Genomic DNA, 27,758 nt, shown 5'->3' on the forward strand with positions numbered 1-27,758 from the left:
TAACATGAACTTGAGTGAGCTTGAAGGGAGGCCAAGTGTTAGGCGAGGTCAACAGCGAGGTTAGGTCGAAACAATATGTGTGGAGGTCAGCGGATGTTGACTGGATCGTATTTAAGCGGACCTCAATCTTAACGGTTAGGTTATTTTGACTTGAAGTGGAGAAAGCTGACGTGCGTTTGAGTTGAAATCGAATCTAGAGAGAGCCATTTGTCTCGGCTTGGAAATCACATGGATGCATTGCCACTTTAAAATGGCGTCGCTTTTACAGCCCTAGTGGTAAGGAATTACAGTTGCACCGTAGCAGCGCTGTTCTTTCAACACTGTCCTTCTGTTAGAAAAAAAAAAAAGAAAGAAAAGGCGTGGTGGCTTTTGGTGCAGCAAAAACTTTCCGAACACGTGTCTTTTTTGGAACTCTGTCTGCGTGTGTGTATTTGTGTGTGCGTGCGCGCGTGTCTGTGTGGGTGCCCGTGTGTGTGTGTGTGTTAGAGAGAGAGAGAGAGAGAGAGAGAGAGAAGAGAGAGAGAGAGAGAGAGAGAGAGAGAGAGAGAGAGAGAGATCGGCACGTTCTGATTTCATTTCTGTGGGATATCATGTAGCCCGACTGTAGCCGCATGCCTGCGACGTAATCGTGGCCGAAGGTCCATTTCAGGACGCCCTTGCGGTCCCCAGTGCACGTCGGGGCAATTCTGCGTGCATTGCTATTCCTCCCTTGCCCGCCGCAAAGCCTGTAGTGGAGGACGACGAAGGCTTGCGTCACCGCAAGCGAGCGTGTCCTCTTCGCCGGCGCTGTCGCTTCCAGACGACGCGGCGGCATTGTGCGCTCCGGCCGTCATCGAAGAATGAAGACGCTTTCTTCGTGACAGGTGCTTGGCCCGCTTCCCCTGCACGGATACCTCTCCCATTGGCCGGCCAGTCACTCAGGGGGGCATCGGGATGCCTGGAGAAAACTTTGCGTAATCTAAGCTCCGAGGCACCGCGTGCCATCGAGTAACTGACTTTTCAGCGACGCAACGACTGCGCGGAAATTGCAATCGTAATTTATTCTTGTGCATGTAGGGAAAAACTTGGTCTAAGATGATTGGAATGAGCAATTATTGATTCAAATCAGTCATCCCTTTAAACTAAATCTCACTAGCACTTTACGCATTACCGCGAAGAAATCGAAATACTAAATGAGAAGATCTGGAGCTCTTTAAATGCACAGAATTTCTATGTGGGCTGAACGCCTGATCGTGTCACGCTTTCTTCGCATACCGAAATGCTGTTGACAAAATGCGCTTCATACTTCGATGTCAGCCTCCTTTTACGTCTAAAGATGTCTACATAGCATGCTTTTGTGTATCGCTGTGAAGCCGACGTTAAAGGGGTTGGGTGTATAGCGTTGCATTGTTGCATCGAGGCCTGCATACATCGGTCTTATGCAGGCATTTATTAAAGGCCCTGGAGACTTCCTTCCTTCTTTGATATCAGACTGCGTATATTGCCCCTGGGAAATGTCTTCCCAGTAGTGTACTTGTGTGTAGTACTGAAGCTGACTTCATTGGGCTCAGTGAATGGCAAAGGGGGCGGAGCATTATCTTGCAATTCTCATTTGGGAGTTCCCGCAATATTTCTTTTTTTCTTTTCTTTGTTATTTATTCAGTGAGTGCCCCGCTTTTCCAAAAAAGGCGTTACAGCAGGGGGGTTGTCTAGTGATTGGATCTTTGGATCTAGTGATTGCGTACGTTTGTGCGCGCTATTATCCGGGTGACGGAATGTTCCGTGTGCGCAAGGACCGCGGATCACTTATGGCTGATTCACACTTTTGACGCAAAATGCGTTGGCAAAGCACTTGATGGCGTTTGTAGTCGCGGGGCGTCTGCTTGGCGCCACAGCATCTCACCCGCAGACGCTTCGCATTCAGCATTGCCTATGTAAATTACCCTTATGATGACCTTCTGGATTTTCGTGTCACGGGAATTCTTGTTGCGAAATTCATTTCGGAGAGTTCTTCGGTGTAGGGAAGCTCCGTCCACGCGAAGATACTCCTATCACATTCTTTGGCTATCCTGTCTTCCCAGTTTTTTTCGATCTTTGTTCAATCTTTATCTTCACTGCCGTAAAACAGTCAGCCGTGTATCTAATCTATCTTTCCCATGTTAAACATTCAGTTGGCAAGCACTAATGTGACTAACCCAAAGGCTCAGCTGACCGCAGATGATTGATGGAAACGAACGGAGAAAGATATCCTTGTGACTTCGGTAAAGGGTCCATGAAGACAAAATACAGCCTTGTTTAATTCGAATGTACTAGGCTTCAGTACCTCACTCAGTTCCATTACAGCCACGAAAGATCTTTTATGCTGCTGAGCCCAAGGACGCGCGTTTGATTCCCGGCCGCGGCGGCCGCTTTTCTGATGGAGGCGAAAAGCGAAGACGCCCGTGTGTTCGCGATTTCGGCGCACGTTAAAGATTCCCAGGTGGTCAAAATTAATCCGGAGCCCTCCACTACGGCGCGCCTCGTCGCCTGTGTAGCGTCGGCGCGTTTACCCTCATAATCAATCAAATCAGATCTCTTTTAACAAAAAAAAAAACGCAACAAATATTGAAAAACTTTTAAATTTCCCGCTACAGGGACACGTTATGGGCAGGAGTGACGTCAGATGTGCCAGCACTAAAACCATAATTTTCAGCACCCAAGTAATGCGATCAAACGGAACTACAAGCGCCCCAACAATCGCCCGGTCATGTGTCTTAGCGATTGATTAGTTGGCGGCAGCCAATCGCACGAACAAAAGTTTCTGTGACGTCATATAAAAGTTGCTGGAAAGTGGTCTGGGTGTCGCCACTGCTTCACATATTTTCTCTAATATCTCCATTATTTATTCGAAGTTTGCGATAAAGTTTATGTCATTGTCATCTGGATAAAATAGTCTTTCTAATGAGCCAAACTTATGTTTTGTCTTCATTGCCCGTTAAATGTGCTAGATGTGAGCCTACCCATGACGCCACTTTCTGTTCGCAAGGGAAACTATCGGTATACACTGAATTGTATTGCTGTGCCTTGTGTCAAGGTAGCAAATGGGGTGAGTTGGATAGCATTCATGGTGGTCAGCGCGAACGGAAACAACACACAAAGGGGAGCCTGTGTCGTCTATTCTCCTCTTTGTGTGTTGTTTCCGTTCGCGCTGACCACCATGTATGCCTTGTGTGCCTTGCTATGACTCAAATTCAGTTCATATGGCACTAGCGAAAGCCTTTGGGAAGAGTAGTTCAGTGTTATGGTAACAATTTTTACGGGGGTGTTAGGATGCTTGTTGTCTCAAGTGATGCTTTGGTTATTGCGGATTAACGTGAGTTGTCTCGGCGGACAGCCCTAGACCTAGGTGGTACACGCTGACTTGCTTCGAATTATCGTACGTAATGTTGTAGAGTTGTCAACGACAGCAAAATGTAACAACGTAGGGCCAATTTCGGTGTGTAGAGACAGGTTGCTATATGGCAGTCAAGATAAAGACCGGATATCGGGATGGCCAAAGCATGGCTTCGGAGTGATATAATTATGGACTTAGGTAAAGTTGCTTTTGTTCCGTGTTCTCTCAGAATTCTTCCGCGCTTGTTGCGAGGTTTATTGCACAGACGGACGGACAGATGGAGAGAGAGCGAGAGAGAGAGAGTTAACTTAATTACATGATTCGCGTTCGAATAGTGGAAGTTTGGTTCATTGGGCGGTGGCGGTGGAGTGTGTGCTTGGGCTTGAAAGTGTGGCACTGGCGGATAGCGATGAAGACGGCTGCCTCGAACACAGAAGTTGTGCGCTTTAAAATTGGAGGTCATAGCGTCGCACCTAGATTTGCTTGCGGCAGGATTAGGGGACGTTGAAGGGGAGAGTTTTCGCGGCGAGGTAGTATAGTGAACGAGTGGCTAGAGGGCAGGACCAGTACGCTGTGTTTAATTCTGGGTACATGCTATATACCTGGCAGGAGGGCCGAGTGGTTGTGTGCACGATGACAAAAACGGACGAGTATGCAACGACTGGTGGGCTATTATGACAACCACGTGTGGCGTGAAACCCGGGCGTCTTTGTACCCCTTCCTCCCCCTTCCGCGCGGCGATACATTCGGTTCATAGCGCCTCTGCCGAAGTTTTAGTTCACTTACGCATGCTACGAACCTTTTCGACCCTCCGGGGGTGTACGCGCGCGAAAACGATGTCTCGTAGCAAAGGAAGGGGAATTTCTAGTTTTGAGAAAATGGGACACAGTTGTGGCTTGTTTCTACCTCTGTTTTATGCGGGTGCAGCAAGACACAATGGAAGTCAGTGGTACAAATACCGGGAAAATTGATACGCGCTTTTTTCAGGGGGATGTACATATTTTTGCACATCCGCTGTTCAAAACTCCCGCTCGAGCGGTTTCGCTCTCGTTCACAGCGTACTTCCTTGTGGGGTCGACAGATGGCGCCAGGCGTCCTGGCGCTGGTCTGTCTTTTACTTTGTTTTCCTTATTTTGATTTCTTTTTCCTGGTTTTATTGCGTTGTTTAGTCCGTCTTCGCCCTCACCGCATCTGAACGTCCACCCGGCGCTGCGTTGATCGACAGCGGCGTCCCCCTCCTCTCCGCGCTGCGCGTCCCCCGACGCTCCCGCAGCTCGCGTCGGTCGTGCTTGCCGTGTTCCCGCCGCCCCCGCCTATTCAATCTGCCAAGCGAAAGCCGTGACGTTTGGCTGCACGTCGTGCGCTGTTGCCGTTCCGCAGTGCCGAACGCGGCTCGTGCGTCGTGATCCAACTCTGCCCCATGCGCTTGTGCGCGCGTCACCTCTTTCGTGGAAACGCTGGGCCGCTGCGGCAGGATGTTTGGAGATCCGCACGTTCTGTACCTCTCCGTGAGTCCCTCTTTCGTTTTCCGGTAGCGCACAATCGAGTCGCTGGGAGGAGTAGGCTGCAATGGCAGGAGGGCAGGAGCTCTCAGTCGCGCGGATTCAGTCGTGTTGTTGCTGGTTTATCACGCCGGCAGAGGCAACGGCACCAATGAGCCCTTGCAAGAGTGATTTACGATGTTGCGCGAGCGAGGGCTATCTTTGTCTTTGATGCTTACCTCCGAAGCAGCTTGTGCCTTAAACGACGTGCCGTAACTGCTTTCGGCTTCCCGCGCGCGACAAGGTGTCCTTTCCCTTGTCGCGCCTCTCTTGGGAGCGCGCGATATTTTGAGAGCTTGCGTGGTGCCGGGGGCATTACATAGTCTTGGGACCGCAGCGCGGTGACGTCTTCGACTTCACGTTTAGGTGCCCTCGCCTCGTAAACGTGGTCACGGCCTATGCGGCCCCCAGAACTGCCAGCCAGTGCGTGCTGTTGCCTTGCAGGCTGGGAGGCCGCATGCTGCGTCCGTGTTGTTTACGCGTGGGTCGCGGCGCGTCACGGACACTTGGAGGACGTGCTTACATCCGCAAAATATTGCCGCCCTGTCTTAACTGCCTGGAAGGTTTCTTCTTTTATACCCGGTTGGGCGACGCGAAAAAAAAGATAACCCTGCTGATTGAATTCCGCTGTTTAAAAGATTATTTATTGCTATCCCCTGTGCTGCAGTGCCTTGCAAACTGTGCGTCTACATGACATCTGATCCTTTGGCACAGAGCGGAATTCGTGAAGCAAGTCACTCAATGGAATGCCCAAGATTTAAATTTGTTTCGCATTAATTGTTGCGCGGGTTAACTGTGCACATCAACAGTTAAAGCTTACTTGATCAACCGAAGTGAGCTTGCAGTTTTGGGTTTTTCAAACTGACGAACAACTTTCAGTTGCCTGCCCCCCTGTAGGTGCCCATGCCTTAAACATAAATAGTCCGTCGATTTACGCAAACAATTCTTTACGAAAATTTTAGATTGGACAGATTTTTTAGTCTAATACATGACTCCCTTAAAGAACATCACCACCACGTCTGCAGACATTGTATGCTTCACATGCCTGAAAGAATAAATTTTCTCAAAGGGTATGAGAAGTGTCGTGTCATGCTGTTCACTGTATAGAACGTTACTGGGCTCCTGGAACCAAGCCACTGCAGCAACAATTATCTCAAAGAATTGTTTATCAAACAATTCTTGTTCCCCCCTTTCTACTATCTCAGGATGGAGAACTGCACCACAGTGCTTATGGGATGTTGTCTTGGAATTCATAGCTGAGGGGATCAAAGACCTGAGCTTGTTCAATGTGTTGTCGGAGACATTAGTGGGGTGTTGCTTTGGCATATGCACACATTTGTGCAGAAGTCCTTAGTGAAGACCTTGAGGAAAACATACAGGATATAAACAGAGAGTAGGAGGAAGTCCTTGTGTGGCCATTTGCATTGATGGCCGTGGAGGCAATTGAGTATTGCATGCTCTTTCTTCGACTTCGCTCAATGCATGTAGATGTCACCCACGATATTTTAGCGTGAAACAGAGAATGGTATGCATCAGTTTTAAGATCGGGGTGTTGTTTGGTGAGGCACACTTAGCCTTGCATAAAACTGCTGGCAATCGCGCCACCTAAGCGACACCATCTCTTGGTAAAGTCAGGGAATGGTGAATTCATCTTTGTAACATTTAATTTTGGCACTTGTTCAGGTTTCATTAGGCGGGCGCACAACATTGAAAATAAGACTGAGGGATGCATATGTGGGAAGAATTTGGAGAGGAGCAGAAAGCAAGAACTGAAAACGATGCGTTGTGAGGACTGATCTGTGACATCATGTTGCACCAGTGGTACAGATATGCATTGTGCGAGAAGAACAGCATTGTTTGCTCGAGATGTGGCTGTACTCCACGTGCAGCCCAGTAACCATTTTCATCATTGTGTAGGTAATCAGAAAAACATCACTGGTTACTTTGAAAATTGGCTGGGTGGCTGAGGCTACGTAAACCAGTTTACATAAATTTCCCTGCGAGGAGTCCGTTTACGCAAAAGGAAAAGTTGACATCCACCTGAAGTGCAGCCATGCCATGCAGAAGAAACCTGTATCTGTACAGCTTTGCTGTATAGATACATCAGGAGTGTCAGGGCTGGATAGTTGCATTGTGCCTGGGCTTAGCAACAGCCTTCAAATGTCTTTCCTGTCACACACCCCGCCACCTTTCGTCAAAAAAGTAATTCAATGATGCGATTGCTGCGCCAGTCGCGCCAAGCTGTGCCAAAAGGAGAAATCCTGGTACATCTGGCTACACTTCAAATAATCCATGCCAACTTTCCATACTTTGTAACTGATTTCCCGTGCTCGTAGCGCTTTGCTATTGACAGAGACAGCACTCATAACACGCGTGTGCAGCCCTTCCATGGTGTGTTTGTAAAGGGAAGAAGGTGGGTCTGGAAAGCTATGGCAAAAGCAAAAAGAATGGAAGAGATAACGCAAACAAGTGGTTGCGTCATGTTTCTCTCCCTATCTCTCTCTTTTTTTTATTGTCCTGTTGTCAGCCCTAGCTCAGAACAATGCTGACAGATGCCATGTGTTTTGAAGGCAGCTGCAATGTCCTAAACATGCGTTGTCAGTTTCTGCCTGCGGGATGCCTGTTTATCTGATGTTATTTGAGGCAGTTGGGCTTGATGTTGAAGCATTCATGTGCACTTAGTCAGAAGTAGGTAACTTCACGAAAAGAACTTTTTCCTGGTTTGGAGTATGTTTTGATGCGCACTTAATATCTTGGGGCAACACGCATTCCATTTCTGCCCTATTAGTGAAATCAAGTGTCGTATGCAACTACCTAATGTGCTGTGGGTAGGTGCATGCGAGGGTAGGTGCAGAGGTTCCCAACCGAGAGAGAAACAAGGGGGAAGGGGGGGTGCTTACTTTGCCAAATGAACACACCCACATTTGTATGTGTTGCTTTTCTTGTGATAATTGTTGCATTTATGAGTGTCACCCAGACATCTCATGTACATTGTGTGATTCGCAGGTCTTTTTTTGTTCATGATCGTTGTGCACTACTTTTAGTTATTTTGAAAATCAAAAGACCTTAGGTTTTTTTTGTATGGGTTTACATTTAACTTTAGCAATGTGTCAGGAGACACAAGCAAATTTGCAGTCAGTGGTGAGACGCAGTAGGTTACGGCAAGTGCAACAAGTGCTGTTTTGTGGACACATTTATCTCTACTTCGGAATTTGGGTTTCGGTGCTCCTGTAGTTTGTTTTCCCATGGTAAAGGCCACTTGCCAGCTCCAAGGCAGGCCACTTGCCGGCTCCAAGGCATGCCTCTCGCTTCCCGGAAAAGTCGGTTTCTTTGCTGCAACATGCCCTCTTTTCTACTACAAAATCCCATTTTGCTTCTTCAAAAACTGCTTTGGAATTAGTGGGGCCCTGTCACTGGGAATTTACACCTCATTGTTTTGTCCATGCAGGTGCATCAGCACGAGCGCAACTTGCAGCTAAATGCCGAAGACCGTTCCGTGTTGGTGTCCCGCTCAGGAGATGACGCCATCCACCATGAGATACGTCGTCGGGAGAAACAGAAGGCCCAGGTGAGCTTACTGCTCCTGCCCCACCCTGATTGCAAGTCGAAGGGATACTGCCAGGAAGAGCTCTGCACTTAGAAACCGTAAATTCACCGAGCTAATTATTATTTCAACATTAAACACAAATAATCAGTGTCCCCCCCCCCCCTTTGCACTAGATAAGCCAAATTGGAATGGCGGTTGGATATGTATTGCTGAAGTTTTCGTGCAAAGGATTGGTCAAGCAATGACGTTCCGCTTCTCTATTTCTTTGCTTTTTACTTTGTGGCTTTAATGATTCGATGATTTGTGCAAAAAAAGAAAAGTGATGTTAGACTGCGCTGATTTTTGCTATAGTGCTAGAGGGAAAGCTTTGCAAAGCATTTGCTTTTTTTTTTTTTTGTTCTTAAACTGGAGTGCACTCATTCATAAAATGCATACCCAAGTGCACTTTGCATAGTGGCTAGGAGATTTAAAATTCTAACGCTGGCCTCATTTGCCGCACTGCTGTTGACGAAATTAAGCATCCTGTTTGCGGGAAGGCATTGTTGCATAGGCTAACATTGTTTTAGCCACAGAGTGGAGACTAAATCTGTACCAGCACAACTGTGTCGACAGTGACAGGTGCAGCACTGCGAATTTCATCTTTCATCCGCTTGACGAGAGTAAGTGGGTAAAAGTGAAACTTTGGTTGTTACGATGGGCAATAGCAATTAACCCAAGCACAATACATTCCCTCTGTTTTGTGTAGAGCCTACTTTCTAGCATTCTTCGTGGAATCTATCTTGTGTACAAGGTCTCTGAATATGAAAAGACCAGCTTATTATTCCTTTTGTGGTTGCTCCTGCTCTTGCACAACAGTGATTTCCCCATTCAAAAGCTTGAACCTTAGCATAACAGCAAGGATATTTCAGCTTGCCTCATTGGATGGAATCTATGGCCGCGTGCTTGTGAGCCCAACACCTTACCACTGAACCATCTTGGTGGGTGTTATCCTGCTTGCCGTGCTTGTTGTTGAGGCTTTGAGACCTGTTATTAAGTGCCTTGCACTGAATTTAGCTTTAGCGAGACAGTTTGTAGCCTTGAAACCATACACCTGGTGTGTTTGAGGCGTTCTAGGTGGCTTGGCCACTGAGCTGCTGGAGGAGATGGGAGAGCTGGCTCATCTGATCCAAAATAGCAGCCAAGCTTGGAAACAGGATCTCGTAATAGAGGATCGTCATCAAATGAAGAAATTTTAGTAGGTACTTTGGATTCTGAGCTTGGGACGGTTGTGATGTCCTGAACAAGGCAAAAATAGTGAGCAGTGTGTAACAAAACAAGTTGCTTATTCACATATTCTTGTAAATGCGCTCTGCTGTCATGCATATTTGGGCTAGTGAAAGTCTAGCAGCAGTGGCCGTGGTTGGGTGTGTTTCTATAGTATGAGGGCTAAATAGGCATTGTGCTCTAGGTAAAAAAAAAGTTTTCAATAAGGGATCGACAGAGGGCTATATATAGTGCCACCTCTTGGCAATGTAGTGCCCGTGCTTTTGAACTGGTTCTTAATAACAGGCCAAAAACACGACACAAGGGGAGGAGAGCGTACAAACATAGCACTTTTTGTACCCTCTCCTATTCTAGTGTGTTCTCTGCACTATTAATAAAGGGACACTGAAGGGAAAGTACAAGTTGCTTTAGATCGATAGATTAGCTCACCGGGAGCACAAATGTACCACTCTTACGCGTATCTTTTCTAAAATAAGCTAAAAAATAGTGAAAAATTGAAGACAAGTGTTGCCCCCACTGGCTATATGCTTTTCTTCAACAAAGCGTCAATACTGATCACGGGTCCCATTTCGCTTGGTGGTCCGGGGCAGCAATGGATGCGGGTGTTTGGTAAAGCACGGCTGATTTTACTGAAACTGTCAAAGCCACCTGGTACATGGTAGTGATGTATTCGGTTGCTTCTATGCTGCTATACATCACCTACACCTCACTTGCTTCCGGTTTATTGTGATACAAACAGTGGCTGTAGCAGCCTCTGTTTGTGTCATGGAATTGTTGCAAGGGAAATGAGGAAGGGAAATTCGTTGTTTGATTAACTATTTCTCAGAAATTAAGGCATCTTTTGGCACCGAATCGATGCTAGAATGGCTATGAGAAGGTCAGACTTTCATTTGAAAATAACGTGCTGGTTGCCTTCAATCTCCCTTAAAATGGTGTACAATCTCCCTTAAAATGGTGTACCAACTCACCCAGTTGTCCATTCTAATTTCAAACTGGACAGGGCAGCGTGGGTCCAGGTTGTTTGCCCTGTTACGAGGCACAGGGCTTACTGTTGCCCACAAGTGCCTTACAGGTGCCCAATCTGATGAGAACTTTGCACTCATGCCTCTGCCACTGAGCGTGTTCTGATGGAGCTTGCGCGAATGCGCCGCGTGCAGCGTCCGCTGACGCGGTACCTGCCCGTGCGGGGGGCGGAGTGCGACCTGCGGCAGCACGTGGAGTCGGCGGGCCACCAGGTGGAGCTGTGCCCGCACGTGCAGCTGACATCCTCCTCGTGCCGGGGATACCTGCACAAGCTGGGCGGCAAGTGGCGCTCCTGGAAAAAGCGCTGGTTCGTCTTCGACCGCAACCGCCGGGCGCTCATCTACTTCAGCGACAAGACCGAGGCCAAGCTCAAGGGCGGCGTGCCCTTCCAGGTGAGCTCCATACCTCTCTCCCTCCCTTCCTCCCTCCCCCTCTCTTTCAGCCAGCCGTTCCTCACTTCAATCAAAATTGGGAATGCAGACCAACAGGCCAAAATTGGCCCTACTGGAAACTCGGGGCCTTCTCACACTTTAGTAAGAGTGGGCATGGTCCAATGTGGTTTCACTGTACTCGGACATTAAATTTACAAACACAGTGTGTGCAAGCTTTGGTAGTTGTAATAACCAAAAGGCAGTCTGAGGAAGCACAGTATCCTGAAAGTTTGGCATTGTGCCAGGGATGATGGTTTCGGTGTGCTTTGGTCAATTCTCTGTCTGTTCCTTCTGTTTGATCTTTAGATTGAGAGGTTAATCAGACATTTAGGAAGAGTGCGAGGTGTTTGAGGACGTGGGGCCATGACACTCGCATACAAAGGTTGTCAAAGCTGAGGGAAATGATTCGGACTTTCCTGCCATTGTTTCGACACACGAGAGATGAGGAAAGACCTGGAATGGAAAGCTTCAGAGCCAAATCCTAATGCTAGCATTTAAGCAGCTTAAAGGCGAAACCACATGCAACGTTTTGGTCGCGTCTTGCGGCCGTCTGCGGAGCCTGGCGCCGACGCGGAACGGGCTTTGGAGAGGGCGAGCAACCACAAGAGACGCGTGAAGAGCGCTTCTCCGATCCAAGTTGCCAGACTTACTTTGGTAAAGGCAGCATCGTTCTGTTTAAGTCATTCCTAATAAACTGAAGAATAATCAAAACTTCAACAAACAAAACACGTTAAATTGATGTTCTATTAAATAAAGTGCTAAAGAGCCGCCACATAAAGAGCCGCCATGTTGCGTGCGGAGGGGGACCGGAAATTGAGGATAGCAACATCCGGCGCAGACGCCGAAAACGGACCGAAACTCTGGGATACGCAGATACCGGCGCTCCGAGCGCGTTGCTCTGTATTTGGTGGCGCGCGCTGAACGCGCGTCGCCGCGGACGGTCTCCAAACGCGACCAAAACGTCGCATGTGGTTGCGCCTTAAGAAGAGCTAGCAGCATGCTGACAGACATCTCTTATATTGCCTCTTTTATTGCAGGGCTCAAAGTACACAATATTATAGCAGCACTCAGTGTCAACACCAGCAACAGAAGTCCGCTGCTTTGTTGCCTCCTATGTCCAAAGTTGGGGGCATACAGCATTTTACTAGCTTGTGAGCACACGTGGGTGCGCTCACATTTCTTTTCTTCGCTTCTCAACACACTTGTATTGAAATGGGTTTCTGCCTGTACTATTACCAGCCTCCCCGGGCCATCAGCAAGTGTGAAGGGTGCCAGTTAACCTCGAGTCTAGTACCTTGTTCTTTTCACCCATCTTTTTGTTCCTGCTGGCTTCCTGGTTTATGAAAAGTTTCTCTCTGTAAAAGCATATCGCTTGTTATGAAGTCAGTACTGTAGTGTATCAGTGTTCACTCATGTAGAGCTCTTTAGAAGCAAAAAAAAAAATGCCACTGAGGTTATTATTGTTTTTATGGGTGTTTCTGTCATTCTGGCATTCCTTTCACCTTGACATGTGAACTGAAGTTTTTGCTTCACCATGCTGCTACAGACCTTGAGGGCAATTATTTGGACAGTGGTTAATTTCCTTTTTGTTTTTGCAAACCACAGCAAGTGTTCATGACAAGCTCGGAATCCTCGGTGTCACTTCTCATTCAGCTTTGCCGGCACGTGCCTGCCATCAGGCAGGCAAAACACTCGTGCCTCTATGCTCTGCTGCCACAATTTCTACGGCGCTCAGTGCCTTTGCGCCAGCACAAAATGAAGTGATCGCTCGTCTTGTCTAGGCCCTTATCAGGACGTTCCTGTTTCCATTGACATTATCTGCACTATGTTGGTTGGAGGGCTTGTGTACGAGCTTGGACCAGCTGGATCGATTGCTCTGCAGAAGGGTTCCGCCAACAGGAGGCCTATCAGTTGCCTTGAAAGTCAATGTCAGCTCCTTATCTTCAAGAGCACCTGTGTGGTAGAGCGCAGATTTGAAGAGCCGTCCACGCGGGATGCCATTTGTGAGCTTTGCAAAAGGATCAGTGAAGAGGAAAACAGTTACAACACCACCCATTAAACGGCCCTGAGTACTGCACTGATGCTGTTGGTTCCTCTATTTGATCATAGAACATTTTAATTTCTGGTGGGGTAATGGAATTATGGGTTTTCCGGAAAAATGAACATTTTAGGTGCCCTACAAAATGCTCATAATTAGCACAGTGAGGCAGCTGAAGAGGCGTACATGTTCAAAAATCAGTTTTCGAACTTGCATAAGTGAACTTGCCTCCTTCTTAATTCTTCTATTAAGGCATAGGTCATGTCTAACATTAGTTTTCTGTGCGTTGCGACCACTGCATGTATGCCGTTAAAAGCTAATAGTATGAGCTCATACTCATTCAAATGCCTATATACAATGCCTGCAGGTACCAGGGTCACAAGAAATGTCAACATTTATTACAAATGCATCAGTGCACGTTGCTGTTAGAAATGCCGGAGATTTGGTGTGGTGTAAATTATTCTTAAAGGGTCACTAAAGGGTGGAGACAGGTTGGCCTGTATTGGTAGACTACGGTACCAACGATCTAAACACGCCATTCTGGCAACTAGCAGGTTAACACTTTTCTGCCCATGGGAAAATCAGAGGTTTTGGGTAGTCTAGCAAACAGTTTTTCTCCGGTCACAAAAATTGTGCAACATTAAGCCTAGGATATCGAATTGTAGAATAGTAAATTTCCTTTTCAGTGGTAATTGTTTCAAACAGAAATCTTTATTTGGAAAGAAAAAAGCTGGACAGAGAAGTTTTGGGACAAAAATGTCGGTGTTACTCCACACAGAAAAAACACGCAAAATAATGTAAGACATACATTTTGTACATATACTGTCAGTGCAAAACGCCTACAAATATCAAACGCCTAACTGTAAAACTTCTTGACTTCACTGGTGGGTTTCATGCCATTGTGCAAAACGGTTCTTCGAAACACGGGATGGCCACACATGCATCGCAGAAAACATTGATTTTCTGCCCCACTCTTTTTTTGGTCATAGCACGATTTACAGTTTTGATACTTTTGCGTTTTCTGGGGCTTGTGTTGAACAGGGGTATTAGGTTCTAGGCCGGTTTGGCACACTGTCACTTTCGGTGCTGAAATCCGATGACAAAAAGTTGTCCTCTGAGCCAGTGCTGCTAATGTCATCCAAAAAGTTGCGTGTAGGGTCGTCCAAATCGCTAAAAATGCAGCGTGTCCGCGGTGCCGTAGCGCGATGTCGACACCATCTCTGTATCATCCAAGTGCCCGTCACATGACACCGGCAGTGCTTTTCAAAAAATAGCGACGCGCAGAAAAACAAACCAAAAAGCATGTAGTGTCTCTTCTACTCAACAGATGGTGCCAGCTCTCAAAGCGCACTCAGAAAGCGCCAAATTTAAATGGGAAAACGTCAAAATTTTAACTTGAAACCGTCGATAGTATACTATCAGTTTGAATAGGCATGGGGAGGAAAGTGTTAATAAGGCAGAGAATGCCAGAAACGTGAAAACATATGACGACGCCCGACACCCTTTGGGTACTACGGTTTGTGACGTCACTTAAGTTGTGAACAGCGAGACTTCATTGGAGAAGTATCTATAGACGTTTTCTTCAAATAAATAGTTCCTAAGTAATTAAGCACGCAGAATAAATGTAAATCAAAGCTTTCCACGGGCTGATCTAATTTAAAAAAACACAAACTACAACTCTTATGCAATGTGATACAGGCTGCTTCCCTCACGCTTTAGTCAGCCATCAAACTTTCAGTTTCCTTTTGGAAAAGCATTGGTGCGCAGGTAGCAAAGTCAATAACCTGCGACGGTGAATGCCGAAGCAATAACCCCAGCAGGAAGCAGCAGAAGGCACAGGATGTGGCTAGGCGGCTTGATGAGCTAATCTGCCCTTCTCCATGCACGGATGTTGCTGTCGATAAAGCGTGCCTGCACCCGGCTCGAATCTTATCGCAAGTAAAACGTAGTGTACTTGCTGCAGGGGGTTAGCCGACCAATCCGACCTTGTGCTTTTCTGTTCGCCGTGAGCCAGTGTTGGTAAACAATCCGTAAAGGTGTGTGTTGCGTACCTCTACCCTTGTTGCCCAAAAGACCCCATCCCACGTACAAGGACATGAGGACTACTCGACACGGTACGGCTGCCGGGGAAAGAGTGTTTATTTCACGTTGTTTGCGTGAGGAATATGAGACGGCCATGATCGCAGACGCAATGTTCAATACGGCACTTGTTGCTTCAGAAAGGGCTTCACTCACTGATGGGGTATGGGTGGCCATTGTAGGTGTGCACAGTGACCGCTCGAGCATTTAAAAGCATTTCTTGTCCCATGGGTGACAAATCATGGAAGTCAAAGCCAGCTTACTCAGCTGGAGCAACGTTGTCTGGGTCAGCCTTGGCTTGTTGATGCACAAGCTACTGTTGCCAGCGTGAGAGCGTGTAGCACCGACCATTTACCCTGTAGACCGCACCGGTGCCTCACTGCTACTTTGTGATGCAATGGCTACGTCACCAAAATTGGAAAGGAAATGGCAGAGAGAAATGTCTGCTTTATTTACTTCTCAGCAAATAAGGCAATGTCTTTTGGTGAACAAAAGCCGAGAGAGCTGCGGAAACGTATGATCTTTCAGTTAAAACAAAATTTCATGCAGCCTTTAGTGTCCCTTTAAAGTATTGGTTTTGCTGTAAGTCACTGGGTGAGAAAAAGCACTCACCAAGAAAACTGACTAAATGTGTCGAATTATGATGGAGTACTACTGTTTGCTGTGTCAAGCGCAATGTTGAGGCATTTTTAAGGCACTGTATAAGGCTGCCAAACATAAGACGTGGGAACTCTCCTTATATCTCCAGGAGAAGTGAGTGGGTCTATGCTCATTAAAAATTAGAGCACAAAGAACGTGTCACGAAGGGAAGCACGGCACTGCAAGCACTCATCTTGTCTTCCTTCTTCTCTTGTGCTCTAAATTTTTATAACAGTATGCACTGTGGGGTTATAGCGGGGTAAAAGTAAGGTTAGTTTACTTTTCCCTGCAATAGCAAAACCGGCGACGAGAGAGACTAATCCGTCTTCGTCTTCTCGTTTCGTCCAGTCCAGCTAGCAAGCTATCTGCCCCCACCCCGCGGCTGCGCGCTGTACCGCGCCAGCCGCGGCGGGCCGTGGCTCGACGGAACAAAGGAAGCGACAAGTGTTTTCGCTCATTGACATTTATTACAGGATAATAAATATTCAAAGAGCATGCAGGCTAGCTGGTTGACGGCGAGGATCTAGTTCCTCGCCCGGGCAATTTAAGGGAATCGAGAGGTTCGACTCACCGCGACAACAGTCATCTCCGGGGGCGCCGCCTCAGCGCGCTCGCGTTTGCCTCGCTGGGACACCGATGGCAGCCATTGTCGCCCTCCTTTTTGCCCGGTCCTCGAAGGAAGGAGGTCGCTAGGCACGTCCTCTCGCCTCGCTTCCCGAGCTCCAACTCTCCCCGCGCAGCTTGCCTCCCGCGCGTGCTCGCCGGCTTAAAGACAACTCCTACGGCGAGGAGGTAGATCCCCCTCGCCGACGTCTTGCCGAGCAAGTTCCCGCGAGGAGCAAGCGGTGTGGCGAAGCCGAACCAAAGGGAACGCGCTAAGGTCGCGTTCCCACATCCCTCCAACCTCAAACATTTCCGTACGGTGGAAAGAATAGCACTCAGGGACATCTAGACGCAATGTTCATAAACCTAAACAAAGCAGGAAGGTTCGCCCCGCGCAGTAGCTGTCCTCGCACTCGCTGTCATCAAAGGTATCGCATGCCGCATGCACAATCTAACGGTCATGCACGATCTAACAATGTAACGCTCAGGTGTCACAGGTAACACCGAGGTTGTTCGAACACGCATGTCATGCACAGATGCAGTCTCGTCGTAGACAGCTGTGTCCGGGGCTGCTTTCGTCAAGTCCCGCTGAGAAGGCATCAGCTGGCCCAATGCAACGGGGACCGCAGAGTTCTCAGCAATAGGTTCGACGCAGCGCAGCACACAGCTCCGGCCAACACGAGCATCGTTGCTCGTACTGCCGCTCTTGTCAGTCGGTGGTGATTATCAGCAGGTCCCGTCCGGCCCTGGCCGAAGACAGCAGGCCAGGGTTTCGAAGGGTAGGGCTGAAGCCAGCCCGAGCAAGTGTAGCGACGGCGCTGACATTTGACCGCCGTACAGCCGCTGCTCTCAGCCAGGATGCGCCGAGGACGTATCAGCAGGCCCAGGAGCCTCCCGACCGCAAAGTGCGGCCCAGCACCGAAGTGACGCCAAGCGATGAAGCACACGACGGCGCCGCCCGCACCAACACGCCCTCCACGAAGGAAGACACCAGCCGTAGGTAGCTCCCACGGCGCCGCGTCTAGGCCGCCTCCAAGTAGCTGCCACGCCAGGGCAGCCGCCAGTGGTCCCCAGCTCTCGAACGCTCGCCGACCCGGAGCAGCAGGTGGCATCACAGACATCGCGTAGCAAGCAAGCCTGGGTGACTCAACTCGCATTGCGTATCACATCGGCATTCCCGCAAGCCATGAAGTCAGGCAAGGAAGAAATGCTATTCCTCAGCATCGGCCGCGTGGCACGACGCTAAACAATTGCGGCTGTCAAAAGACGGTTTCCGACAGCGCACAAAAACTCACTTTCTCGAGGCGAAGGAGATTTTTTTCCCCGCTACGTGCAGAACCACTTAAAACAAGCATTCCGACGACACGCACCCCGCCATTCAGTGGAGAAGAGGGGCCGTTTCCCGTCCGTCTGCTACCGAGCCACGTCCTCCTTGGTCGTGCCCTCTCCCACGCGGTGCCGGCTCCGAAAAGCCTTCGGGCAACCCGCATCTTTGACAACGACCGGCAACCCAGAGGCTTGCTCTACTGCCCCATTCGCACAGCCGTGAAGGAGACATCGGCTTTGTCGTCGGCCCTACCCGCTCGCTGCAACACAAACAGCTTAATGAGCGGCGGCGCCCATCGCGTCTCGCGATGTCGGAACGCCCGGTGCCGAGCCGCAACACCATACAGCCCATACGGCACCCGTGGCCCCTGGCCACACGGCTCCCAGAGCCCCGACTCCCGGAGTCGATAAAAGAGACAGCAGAGAAAAGAAAATCGGGCCAAACAACTCAGCTTCCGTACTCGCTCACTTCGGGCTTGCAATTACAGCGCGGGCCGTATGCCCTAGCGCGTCATGGGTACTGGACTTCAGAATTTCAGTGCCTCAACGTGCCGCGGCGGAAACGTCCCGCCTAAACGGCGCACTGAGAAAACTCGGCGCTCATATGTTCTAGCACTATGTAGCAACGTTCACTCCGCTCTCAAGAAAGTACGCCTGCCTCCGCTAGCGATCTGATTCACGCTAGCAGTAACACTTGTCAGGTTCGGACAAAGAACTTTTCTCACACCGAACAAAGACATGTTCCATGTTCCGAGAGCCAGCCCCACGTTGGGCGCCAGATGTGGGGTTATAGCGGGGTAAAAGTAAGGTTAGTTTACTTTTCCCTGCAATAGCAAAACCGGCGACGAGAGAGACTAATCCGTCTTCGTCTTCTCGTTTCGTCCAGTCCAGCTAGCAAGCTATCTGCCCCCACCCCGCGGCTGCGCGCTGTACCGCGCCAGCCGCGGCGGGCCGTGGCTCGACGGAACAAAGGAAGCGACAAGTGTTTTCGCTCATTGACATTTATTACAGGATAATAAATATTCAAAGAGCATGCAGGCTAGCTGGTTGACGGCGAGGATCTAGTTCCTCGCCCGGGCAATTTAAGGGAATCGAGAGGTTCGACTCACCGCGACAACAGTCATCTCCGGGGGCGCCGCCTCAGCGCGCTCGCGTTTGCCTCGCTGGGACACCGATGGCAGCCATTGTCGCCCTCCTTTTTGCCCGGTCCTCGAAGGAAGGAGGTCGCTAGGCACGTCCTCTCGCCTCGCTTCCCGAGCTCCAACTCTCCCCGCGCAGCTTGCCTCCCGCGCGTGCTCGCCGGCTTAAAGACAACTCCTACGGCGAGGAGGTAGATCCCCCTCGCCGACGTCTTGCCGAGCAAGTTCCCGCGAGGAGCAAGCGGTGTGGCGAAGCCGAACCAAAGGGAACGCGCTAAGGTCGCGTTCCCACAGCACCAACTTTCCCAACAATGTGTTCTGCTGAGGTTTTTGCTCCCCCAAGTGAACATTGTCTGCAACAACAAAAAGCAAGGTTGATGGGAATTCGTAGCGGTGTGCTTGGCATGCTAAGCCCGCTTTCAAGGAGCTCTCCCGAGTGTGTACTGACCGTGCACACCCCTGCTGCTGCTGCCTGCAGGCCATTGAGGAGGTGTATGTGGACCACCTGCACTCGGTGAAAAGCCCGAACCCGCGGGTGACCTTCTGCGTGAAGACGTACGAGCGCACCTTCCACCTGATGGCCCCGACGGCCGAGGCCATGCGCATCTGGGTCGACGTCATCTTCACCGGCGCTGAGGGGTACCTCGAGTTCCTCTCCGAGGCCGACATGGCGCCGGCCGCCCGCTCCCGCCACAAGTTCAAGGACTGAGCGCCAGGTGAGCTCCCCCCGCACACTGACTCCTCGCACCTCATTCATACAAAACACCTCTGCTTCTTTCAAATATTTTTCATTTTGCCAAACTGGGCTGCAGGATCGCGGCCTTTGCAGTGTGACTTGGTTCTGTTGGCTGCCAATAGAGTGCATTACCACAGGCAACATGTTGGCTGATGTATGCTTCAAGACGTGTCAACAGAAATCTCATAAACAGCGCCTATTTCACACTTAACAAAGGGCTGGGTGTGGCTCTTGTTGCATAAACAGTTGTGAGTAGCGCCCATTGTGTTTGTCACTGGCCTCGTCTTTGCTATGTGAAGACTATGCCTACAGATGCAAACCAACTCGCTAACGAGAAGCTTTACTGAAGTATCTTCAAGGGACATCTAGTAGTGCCTTTGGCAGGGGTGGAACAACTGCGCCAATTGCGCCATTGGGCGCCAAACTTGTTTACCTGTGCAGTCATGCGCCCAACCGCCCCTATTGCACCAAACTTGTTTATCAGTTCCGTCCTGCACTGCAGAGCCCAAATTGAGCCGTAAGATAGACCGCCATGGTGCCCCGTTCCTGAAAACTTGGTTAAAATGTCATGGCTTTGGTTTCAATGCAATTGTGGCTTCAAGGCTATGAGCAGCTATGGAAGTTGGCTTTTGCTTAGCTCGAAGGCCGCAGGCACTAAGAGTTCTCTCTGCCTTAACTTTGGATTTATTTCTGTCGCATTTGCACAGTTTTATTTGCTGGGCCGGCCGCTGCCCCACAATAAATGGAAAATGACCAAAAGTGGGCGAAATGTTTTGCTGTCTCATGGCAAAGAGATAGGGCACAGAATAATATTTCCGCGAAAGTTTGCAGTTTATTGGAGGTGAACTTTGTTTAGGCGACCATTTTTGATAAGCATAGCTGCATGTGTTGAACAGGGTATGGGATGCTTTGCCCTCGCTTGTTAATTCGGTTTGCATTTGTTGTGAGGCAATTATTCATTTTCGACCGTAAACTTTGGGGTTACCTTTGCGTTTGTGAAGGATGGTACATGCAGCATTAATTGTGCCCTGTAGGATGCTCTCATTATATAGTCAACGGCATATGTTCATCAACTCTCGCAACGCCATGACGGACGCAGACAAAGCTGTGTTGTGCTTCGCACGCACTGAAACCATTGTTTGATGAAAAAAAACGCAAGCAAACGCCTTGTTTTACGGAATGCTGTCGTGAGTTCCCGTAACATTGCAGTCTCCCGGACACGAAGCGAGGCCTGTTTGTTATCTGATCCCCTTTGGCTCTGCGCCTTTAAACGGTGATAACGCTGCGCACTCGCTGGGTCCGAACGTAGATAACTCCGAATGCTGTAAATTGCCAGATATAGTGCAAGAATGGTGTTCCTGATTCGGGGTAGGCTCTATTGCACGGTACAATACCTAATATAGTAGATTAAGAGATTAAACTTAATTGGCAGGGACTGCCAGAGCATGCTTGTTGTGCCAGCCCCCTGCCAAACGGCCTTTCTGGTGGCTCCAAGCCTGCGCCAAAATGCCATTTTGCCTGCACCCAGAACTGCTCCCAAAGACATGTACCCTGTTCCACCCCTGCTATGGCAACTAGAAGGTCGCAGGTACAAATAAAAATTGACCCGCAGCATTGCCGATACAGTGGCCGGAAATCATAAAATCTGGGGCAATGCGTGCAAGGCCAAAGAGACAGGATTTGCTTGAAGAAGAGAAGAGCGACACACATCACCAACTTGGCTGCCTGGCCACAGGCACGCTGCTCACATCAGTAATGCATAGCAGTTCACGCCCTTTTGACCAGGTTTTTATCCCAAACCCATGTGCCGCCTAAAGTCTTCTCCGTCGCCATACCACCTGTTCAATTCTTTGTTGGTATCAAAGCTAGCCGGTGCTGTTGATAGGCAAGGTGAAATTGATGGTTATATCAGAGTCCCTCAATGCTTTTCTGGTCACGAAACTCCGGCCGCAGTCTGATACAGGGACAAAAGCTGCCGCGAGGGTCGCCACTGTCCGGGAGGGGGCATCCCACACCACCCGCACGCAAAGCGCACCGCTGAAGCTGCTGCATGTTCAAGGCATTTGTTTACAGTGCAGAGAATAGTGTGCTATCACTCATATTTAGTCTGCATACAATGGGATCGCTGTCTCTCTGTAGTATCGGGGGTAATTACCGCATTAGTGTGTGATAGGCACGGGTACGTCCTGCTTGGCGGGGTTATGCTCACTGCGAGGTCAATCGTGGGGCGAGAAAGGGATAGAGAAAGGCGCGCCGCTGCGGCAGTTGTAAAGTACGAGGTACGCAGTGAGTGTCCGATTCGTTATGGGCTTGAGTGTCGCCACTATGGTGGAGGTAGGGGACAATGGACTGACATGACAGCTCATTTTGTTATGCGAGCAGCGTGTTGACAAACGCGGAAATTTCATCGATGTTTGGCATAATTTCGGCGCACGTCAACTGAATGATACTTTAAAAAGACAGCCCGAAGGTCGATGCCCAGCGATCAGACTGGCTTTAAGTTGGTCGGTTTTAATCTGGGTTGTACTTGTGTCGTGATGTTCATGAGTGATAGTGTGAATCACATCATAATTTGTGCACAAACATTCGGGGAATGTTGTTGTGGCCAATCAGAGGCCCAGAGTGTGTTAGTAGGTCCTCCTCACTTTGTGTTGGGGCATGCTTTTGGAGGCGTGGTGTTTGTGTAATAAAACTAAGTGCTTGGTGTTTTTGGGGGTCGATCAAAAGAGGGCAGATGCAGGGAGGCCCCTGTGAGTTAAATATATTTAGCTAAGTGCATTTAAGTAATCTGTTTTCTTCTGAATTATGTCTGTTCATTGATTGGTAAGTTTTGTATTGTAACCAAATTTTATCGTCTGTAGATTAAGAGTTAACCTCAGGGCCTCCCCAGCCATTGTGTACTTCATCGCCGAACCGGGCACGCTATTCGTTCGTTCGTTCGTTCGTTCGTTCGTTCGTTCGTTCGTTCGTTCGTTCGTGCTTACCAACAGTCCCTGGCCTTCTCGGGTAAGGCACTGAGTACGTGAATATAAGGCATACAAAAAGGCAAAAAATAGGAATGGAAATAAATAGAAAATGGGCAGAAGTGTAGATACATACAAATAGGAGAGTGATCAAGGAAGGCAAAAACATTTTCTGAACAACAAAAATCTCGGAGGGACTAATGAGCACATGCAAGCATAAGAAAGGTGGTGCTTTTGGTGCAGGAGCACAAGAACAGAGGGAAAAGTGCTGGTGCGACCTTTCCACAACATGCATATTTAAAATATCAAATTTTTCAAGACATGTTTGAAAAGAACCATGTCATTGCAAGAAATGTCAGTAGAAGATAAAAACAGATACTTAAAGGCATTTTGGCATTGACTAGCCGGTGCCAAGCCCTGTTGCGCGTTTAACCGAGAAAAGTAATCCCAACCAGGGAAGGGTTATCAATGTCCCTTTGCGGCAGCCGCACCTTTGTAGTCTTCAGTCCAAGCGGCGCCAAGGGTACCTTGTGACACCAGCGGAAGGTCCTTCTAAGTGCCGAGGGTAATTACCACATTAAAGCGTGCAAAGCGCGGGTGTGTCCGAATCGGTGGGGTTACGCTCGATGCGATGTTATTTGTGGAGCCAGAAGTGAATAGGGAAAGGCACGCCGTGGCGCCCAAGGTACGCCGTGAGGTTCAAATTCGTTACGGGTCTAGCGTCACAGGGACAACGAACACATGTGAGGAGGGACTGACAGCTCCTTTTGTGATGCCAGAACCCCTCAATGCTTTTGAGGGACTCTCATACACGACGCACACGTCATGTTGACAAAGGCGGGAATTTCGTCAGCACTGAGCACGATTTCGGCACACGTTGTAGAAACAATACTTAAGAGAGGCCGCCCGAGGGTTGATGGCCAGCTCCCAGAGTTGCTATCAGTCGGCTATCTAAAAGTTGTGACCAACTAATTCCTCGAAACGGCGAAAACTGACGCCGCCGGATTCTATGAGAGCCCAGCTTCGTCAACGCAGCGCACAGGTCTCATCTGCCGCCTCCGTGCTTCCAGTGCCACCATGCAGCGGCTTCGGCGACATAGCAACCTCCTCCCACAGTGTTACGATGGAGTTTCAGGACCGAAAAGCATTGAGGGACTCTGGTTATATCAATGAACAGTGTGTTTGTTTATGTGATAAGTGTTGTGCTGCTGAGCGCGAGGACACGGGTTCGATGCCCGGCCACGGCGGCCGCTTTTCTGATGGAGGCGAAATGCAAAAACGCATGTGTGGGCGAGATTTCGGCGCACGTTAAAGATACCCTCGCGGTAAAAATTAATACGAAACGGTTCACTACGGCGTGCCTCATCGCCCGTGCGACGCGTTGAACCCTACAATCAATCAATGTTTATGTGATAAGTGTTAATACAATAGCTTTTGTGGGCACTCATGGTGCACACTGTCTTTGCTTGAAGCCTCCAATATGAGGGTGCATTGGATGCAAAATTTGCTTACTACTGAAATGCACATTTTTTCGAGTTTTCATGCAAACCTCTGCCACAAGTTCAAATTTTGGCTGTTCAGTGAATGGGCTTTTAATGTGTGTTGTGTTGTGTTCATCCTTTCAATTTGATCCCTCTGTGAGTGCCAGAATCATAACAACACAGCTTGTCCAATGAGACTTTTGCTGGTCTCATGACAACATGAATGAGTGGCAACTTTGAGCAATCTAATGAAAGTATGAAGGCCCTAGGACTTTTAGACCAAGCTCACAATGGACCAAGCTCACAAGTGGTCTATAGACCAAGCTCACAATAGTTGGCTTCACTACTGTGCACTAATTCATTCCTGGGAAAACTTTTTTTTTTTTTTCAGGGCAATTTAGAAGGAGACTGAAATCAAAGCATGAAGGCCCTAATAGTCGTTTATTGAAAATAGGTAAACCTCGATGTAACGAAGTCAATAAAATTAGTAACTTACTTCGTTACATTGAAACTTCACTACATTGAAATTCACGGTTAAAACAAAGAGGTAACCACGTGAAGCAGTTCCTGCAAGCAGAAATGGCACGCAAATATGGCTGGCGCACTGATGCCGCCATGAAGCAAAGGAGATATCAGCGCTAACCACATGTAGCGTTCTTGCAAGCGAAACGGGGAGCGACACGACAAGTGAAGAAATACTTCTTGCCACGAAGGAAAACACACATTGCTCCACTCATTTTTGGCTCGCCAAAAAACTTCGCTCATCGCCAGGAAGTGGCGCGAGGGGCACAACTTCCGGCTTAGGGGGAGAACGAGAAGGGGCGAGCGGTGGCACCATGGCAGCCCAGTGCATTCTAGAAAAGTGCGGTCCTCTGCTTACTGAAATACGTTTTATTTTCCGTTTTTGTGACAACTGCACACACAAAAAAACCTTTTGGGCACAGCGAGGCAGTATTGGGATCGCATTTCGCTGTCGCTTGCGCAATCGCTCTCAAAAATGTGGCTGCCTCGGCGAGCTATTGATACGGGCTGTTACGGATCACCGTCGCATCACTCGCAAAAATTGCTCCATGTGGTTACCGCTAAACTACTTACCGATTGCCAGAATGGTGCATTTCCCTTAAAAGGAAAAAAAAAGCAATGCACCGTCAGAGCTTAACCGTTGCCGCTTAAAATGTGTGTCAGCACGCGTTAATCACGTCATATAAAAAAAATTCCAAGCATTTTTTCTGGGTCCTCACAGCTCCTCAAAAAACTTTATTTTGGCTGAAAGTAGTCTGTCACTTTCTTCTGGGCCACCCTAGACATGAGAAGCTGCGTCATGCATTGTTCACGCAGCCACATGGCTTGTGTCGTGTCTTCGTCCTGCTGGCTGCCCGCGAACTGCCTCAAAACATCGATGGCATCCGCCTCTTCAGAGCTGCTGGGCACGTCGCCAGTGTCTGGCCCGTCGGGCTCATCGCTGTAGTTGTGGTCTTCCATGTCTCCATGAACACTGCTTGCAATCGCCTCGTTGGTCATCTCCTTTGTTGCGATCACAGCAGAGTCCACATAAAGGTAGTCATCAACAGTGACGTTATCAGGGGCGGCTCCATCGCCTTGTAGGTTATGCCATGCGGCGTGGAGAGCCTGGTCATTGGCCATCTCTTCGTGCTCCTAGTCGACACCACCACTGCCTGTTCCAGTCCCTGTGGCACCTTCCAGGTCGTGAAAACCAGCTTCCCGGAAACAATTTACAACTGCTTCCTTTGACGTGGCCGTTCAACTGGCAGTAAGCATCTCCATTGCTTGATAGATATCCACTTTCGTGGGGCATTTCACATGCAGATCCAGCAAAAACTCTTCGATCACACACTTACGGTAGGCACACTTGAGGCTGTTGATGATGCCTTGGTCGAGCGGCTGGACGAGCTCCGTACAATTGGAAGGAACTTCAGCAGGAACTTCAGCTCCACATTCAAGAGCTCTACATCCTCGACGTGGTGTCCTGTACAATTATCGAGCACAAGGCACACGCTGTGGCCAGCATCCTCCGTCTCAGCATCGAAGGCTTGTAGCCAAGTGCGGAATATGTCTCCCGTCGTCCACGCCTTACTGTTTGACGTGTAGGTAACACTGAGCTTCCGGGAGTTGGTCAGGCAGCGGGGCTTTTTAACGTGAGAGTTTGGGCGAGTCTGTACTCCATCGAATGAATGCTCACAGTGCGAACAATTAAATGAAGGATGAAGGAGTGTGGCTACGCGGACAAGCGCTGCACATGTCCATGTAGCCACTCTTTTTCGTCCTTTGTCTAATTGTTCGCGCTGTGAGCATTAATTCAATGGGGCTTTTTACTCTTCCCGGTCACAAGGGGCGTCCTCTTGTCACTGCCGTTCATGTTTACGCACAGAAGAATCGAAATGCGGAGCTTGCTCTGCTTGCCGCCGTGGCACTGCTCACCTTTAACAGCGAGTGTGCGATTTGGCAGCATTTGGTAGAAAAGTCCGGTTTCGTCGCCGTTGTGGATGTCTGCAGGCACATAGCGCTCCAAGATTTCAGGCATTTCTCTTGCAATCCATGCAGCATATTCCGATTCATTGGCAGACGATGACCCCGCTCACAACTTTGCCAACAACCGCATGCTGAGCCTTGAACCGGTGGAGCCACCCGCTACTGGCTTGAAAATTGTCGCTACCCAACATGCAGGCAAAGTCTTTTGGCGGGCGGCACCAGACACGGGAACATTCTGTGCCCGGGTGGGCATAAACCATTTGAAGACTGCCTTGTCCATGTCTTCATAAACTGCCAGCTTCAGTCGCTTACACTGACCACTTGTTCTACTCTGCAGCAAAGCGAGTATGGTGTCTTTTGCCGTGAGTATTGTTGGCCGGGAGCTGTGCGCAACTCCGAAGCATTCAACGGCAGCCTTCTTCTTTTCGGTACTGGTGACTGCACGAATGATTTTCGCCTTGTCTTCGTAGAACAAAACTTTTCTTTTGTAAGAGCTCATAGCAACCCACAAATTCGAGCGAGCGATCTGAGCGAGCGAACGAAGTAACCAACACGAGTGAACACAAAAAAGAAAGCGACGTCAGTGGGGCCGGTGGCTCGGCCAGCTCGGCGGTATGCAGCGGCAGCGCAGGTGTCCGCTAGTGGCTGTTTTGCAAACCATACTTGCCAGACTCGCCGACTCCTCCACAAAAGGCGCCCTACTCAGCTTGTAGGCAAGGAGCTTGTAGCATTACGTACACTTGCGGACTCTGTTGCTCGCTGCTACCACGGCATTTGGTGGCAAGTGTCACTGTTCGCGTTTTATCGAGACCTCGTTTTGGTGTTCGTGTCTCCTAAAATCTACTTCTACAACAAAAATGTCATGCCTGATTCTTCATGAAACTTCGTTACATTGAAATTTCGGCAAACGGGACTTCGTTACACAGAGTTTGAAAATACATGGTGTGCAAACACTTGAAGTTAAAAAAATTACGCGGTTTGTTACATTGGGGTTTCGTTACATTGAGGTTTGAGTGTACCTGCAAAGCGTTTCAAGCACAACAAGTTTCCCTGCTCATTTGCGGCCGAGGCATTCAACACGCTTTTCGACATTATGAGACGCGGTGT

The 27,758-nt window shown here is 49.0% G+C and overlaps 1 protein-coding gene across 1 annotated transcript in view; it reads left to right on the top strand.

Annotated features, from left to right (window-relative positions):
• Positions 1-27,758, top strand: part of LOC144179768 (uncharacterized) — a 567,716-nt gene that overhangs the window by 533,632 nt on the left and 6,326 nt on the right. Inside the window, 3 exon segments of the mRNA XM_077708207.1 lie at positions 8,342-8,461; positions 10,861-11,118; positions 19,460-19,697. Coding sequence (XP_077564333.1) covers positions 8,342-8,461; positions 10,861-11,118; positions 19,460-19,690 — 609 coding nt within the window. The 3' untranslated portion in view covers positions 19,691-19,697.

This window comes from Haemaphysalis longicornis, unplaced genomic scaffold, assembly GCF_048455015.1.
Source record: "Haemaphysalis longicornis isolate Haplotype H1 unplaced genomic scaffold, Haemaphysalis longicornis Haplotype H1 scaffold_4, whole genome shotgun sequence".
Classification (NCBI taxonomy): domain Eukaryota; kingdom Metazoa; phylum Arthropoda; class Arachnida; order Ixodida; family Ixodidae; genus Haemaphysalis; species Haemaphysalis longicornis.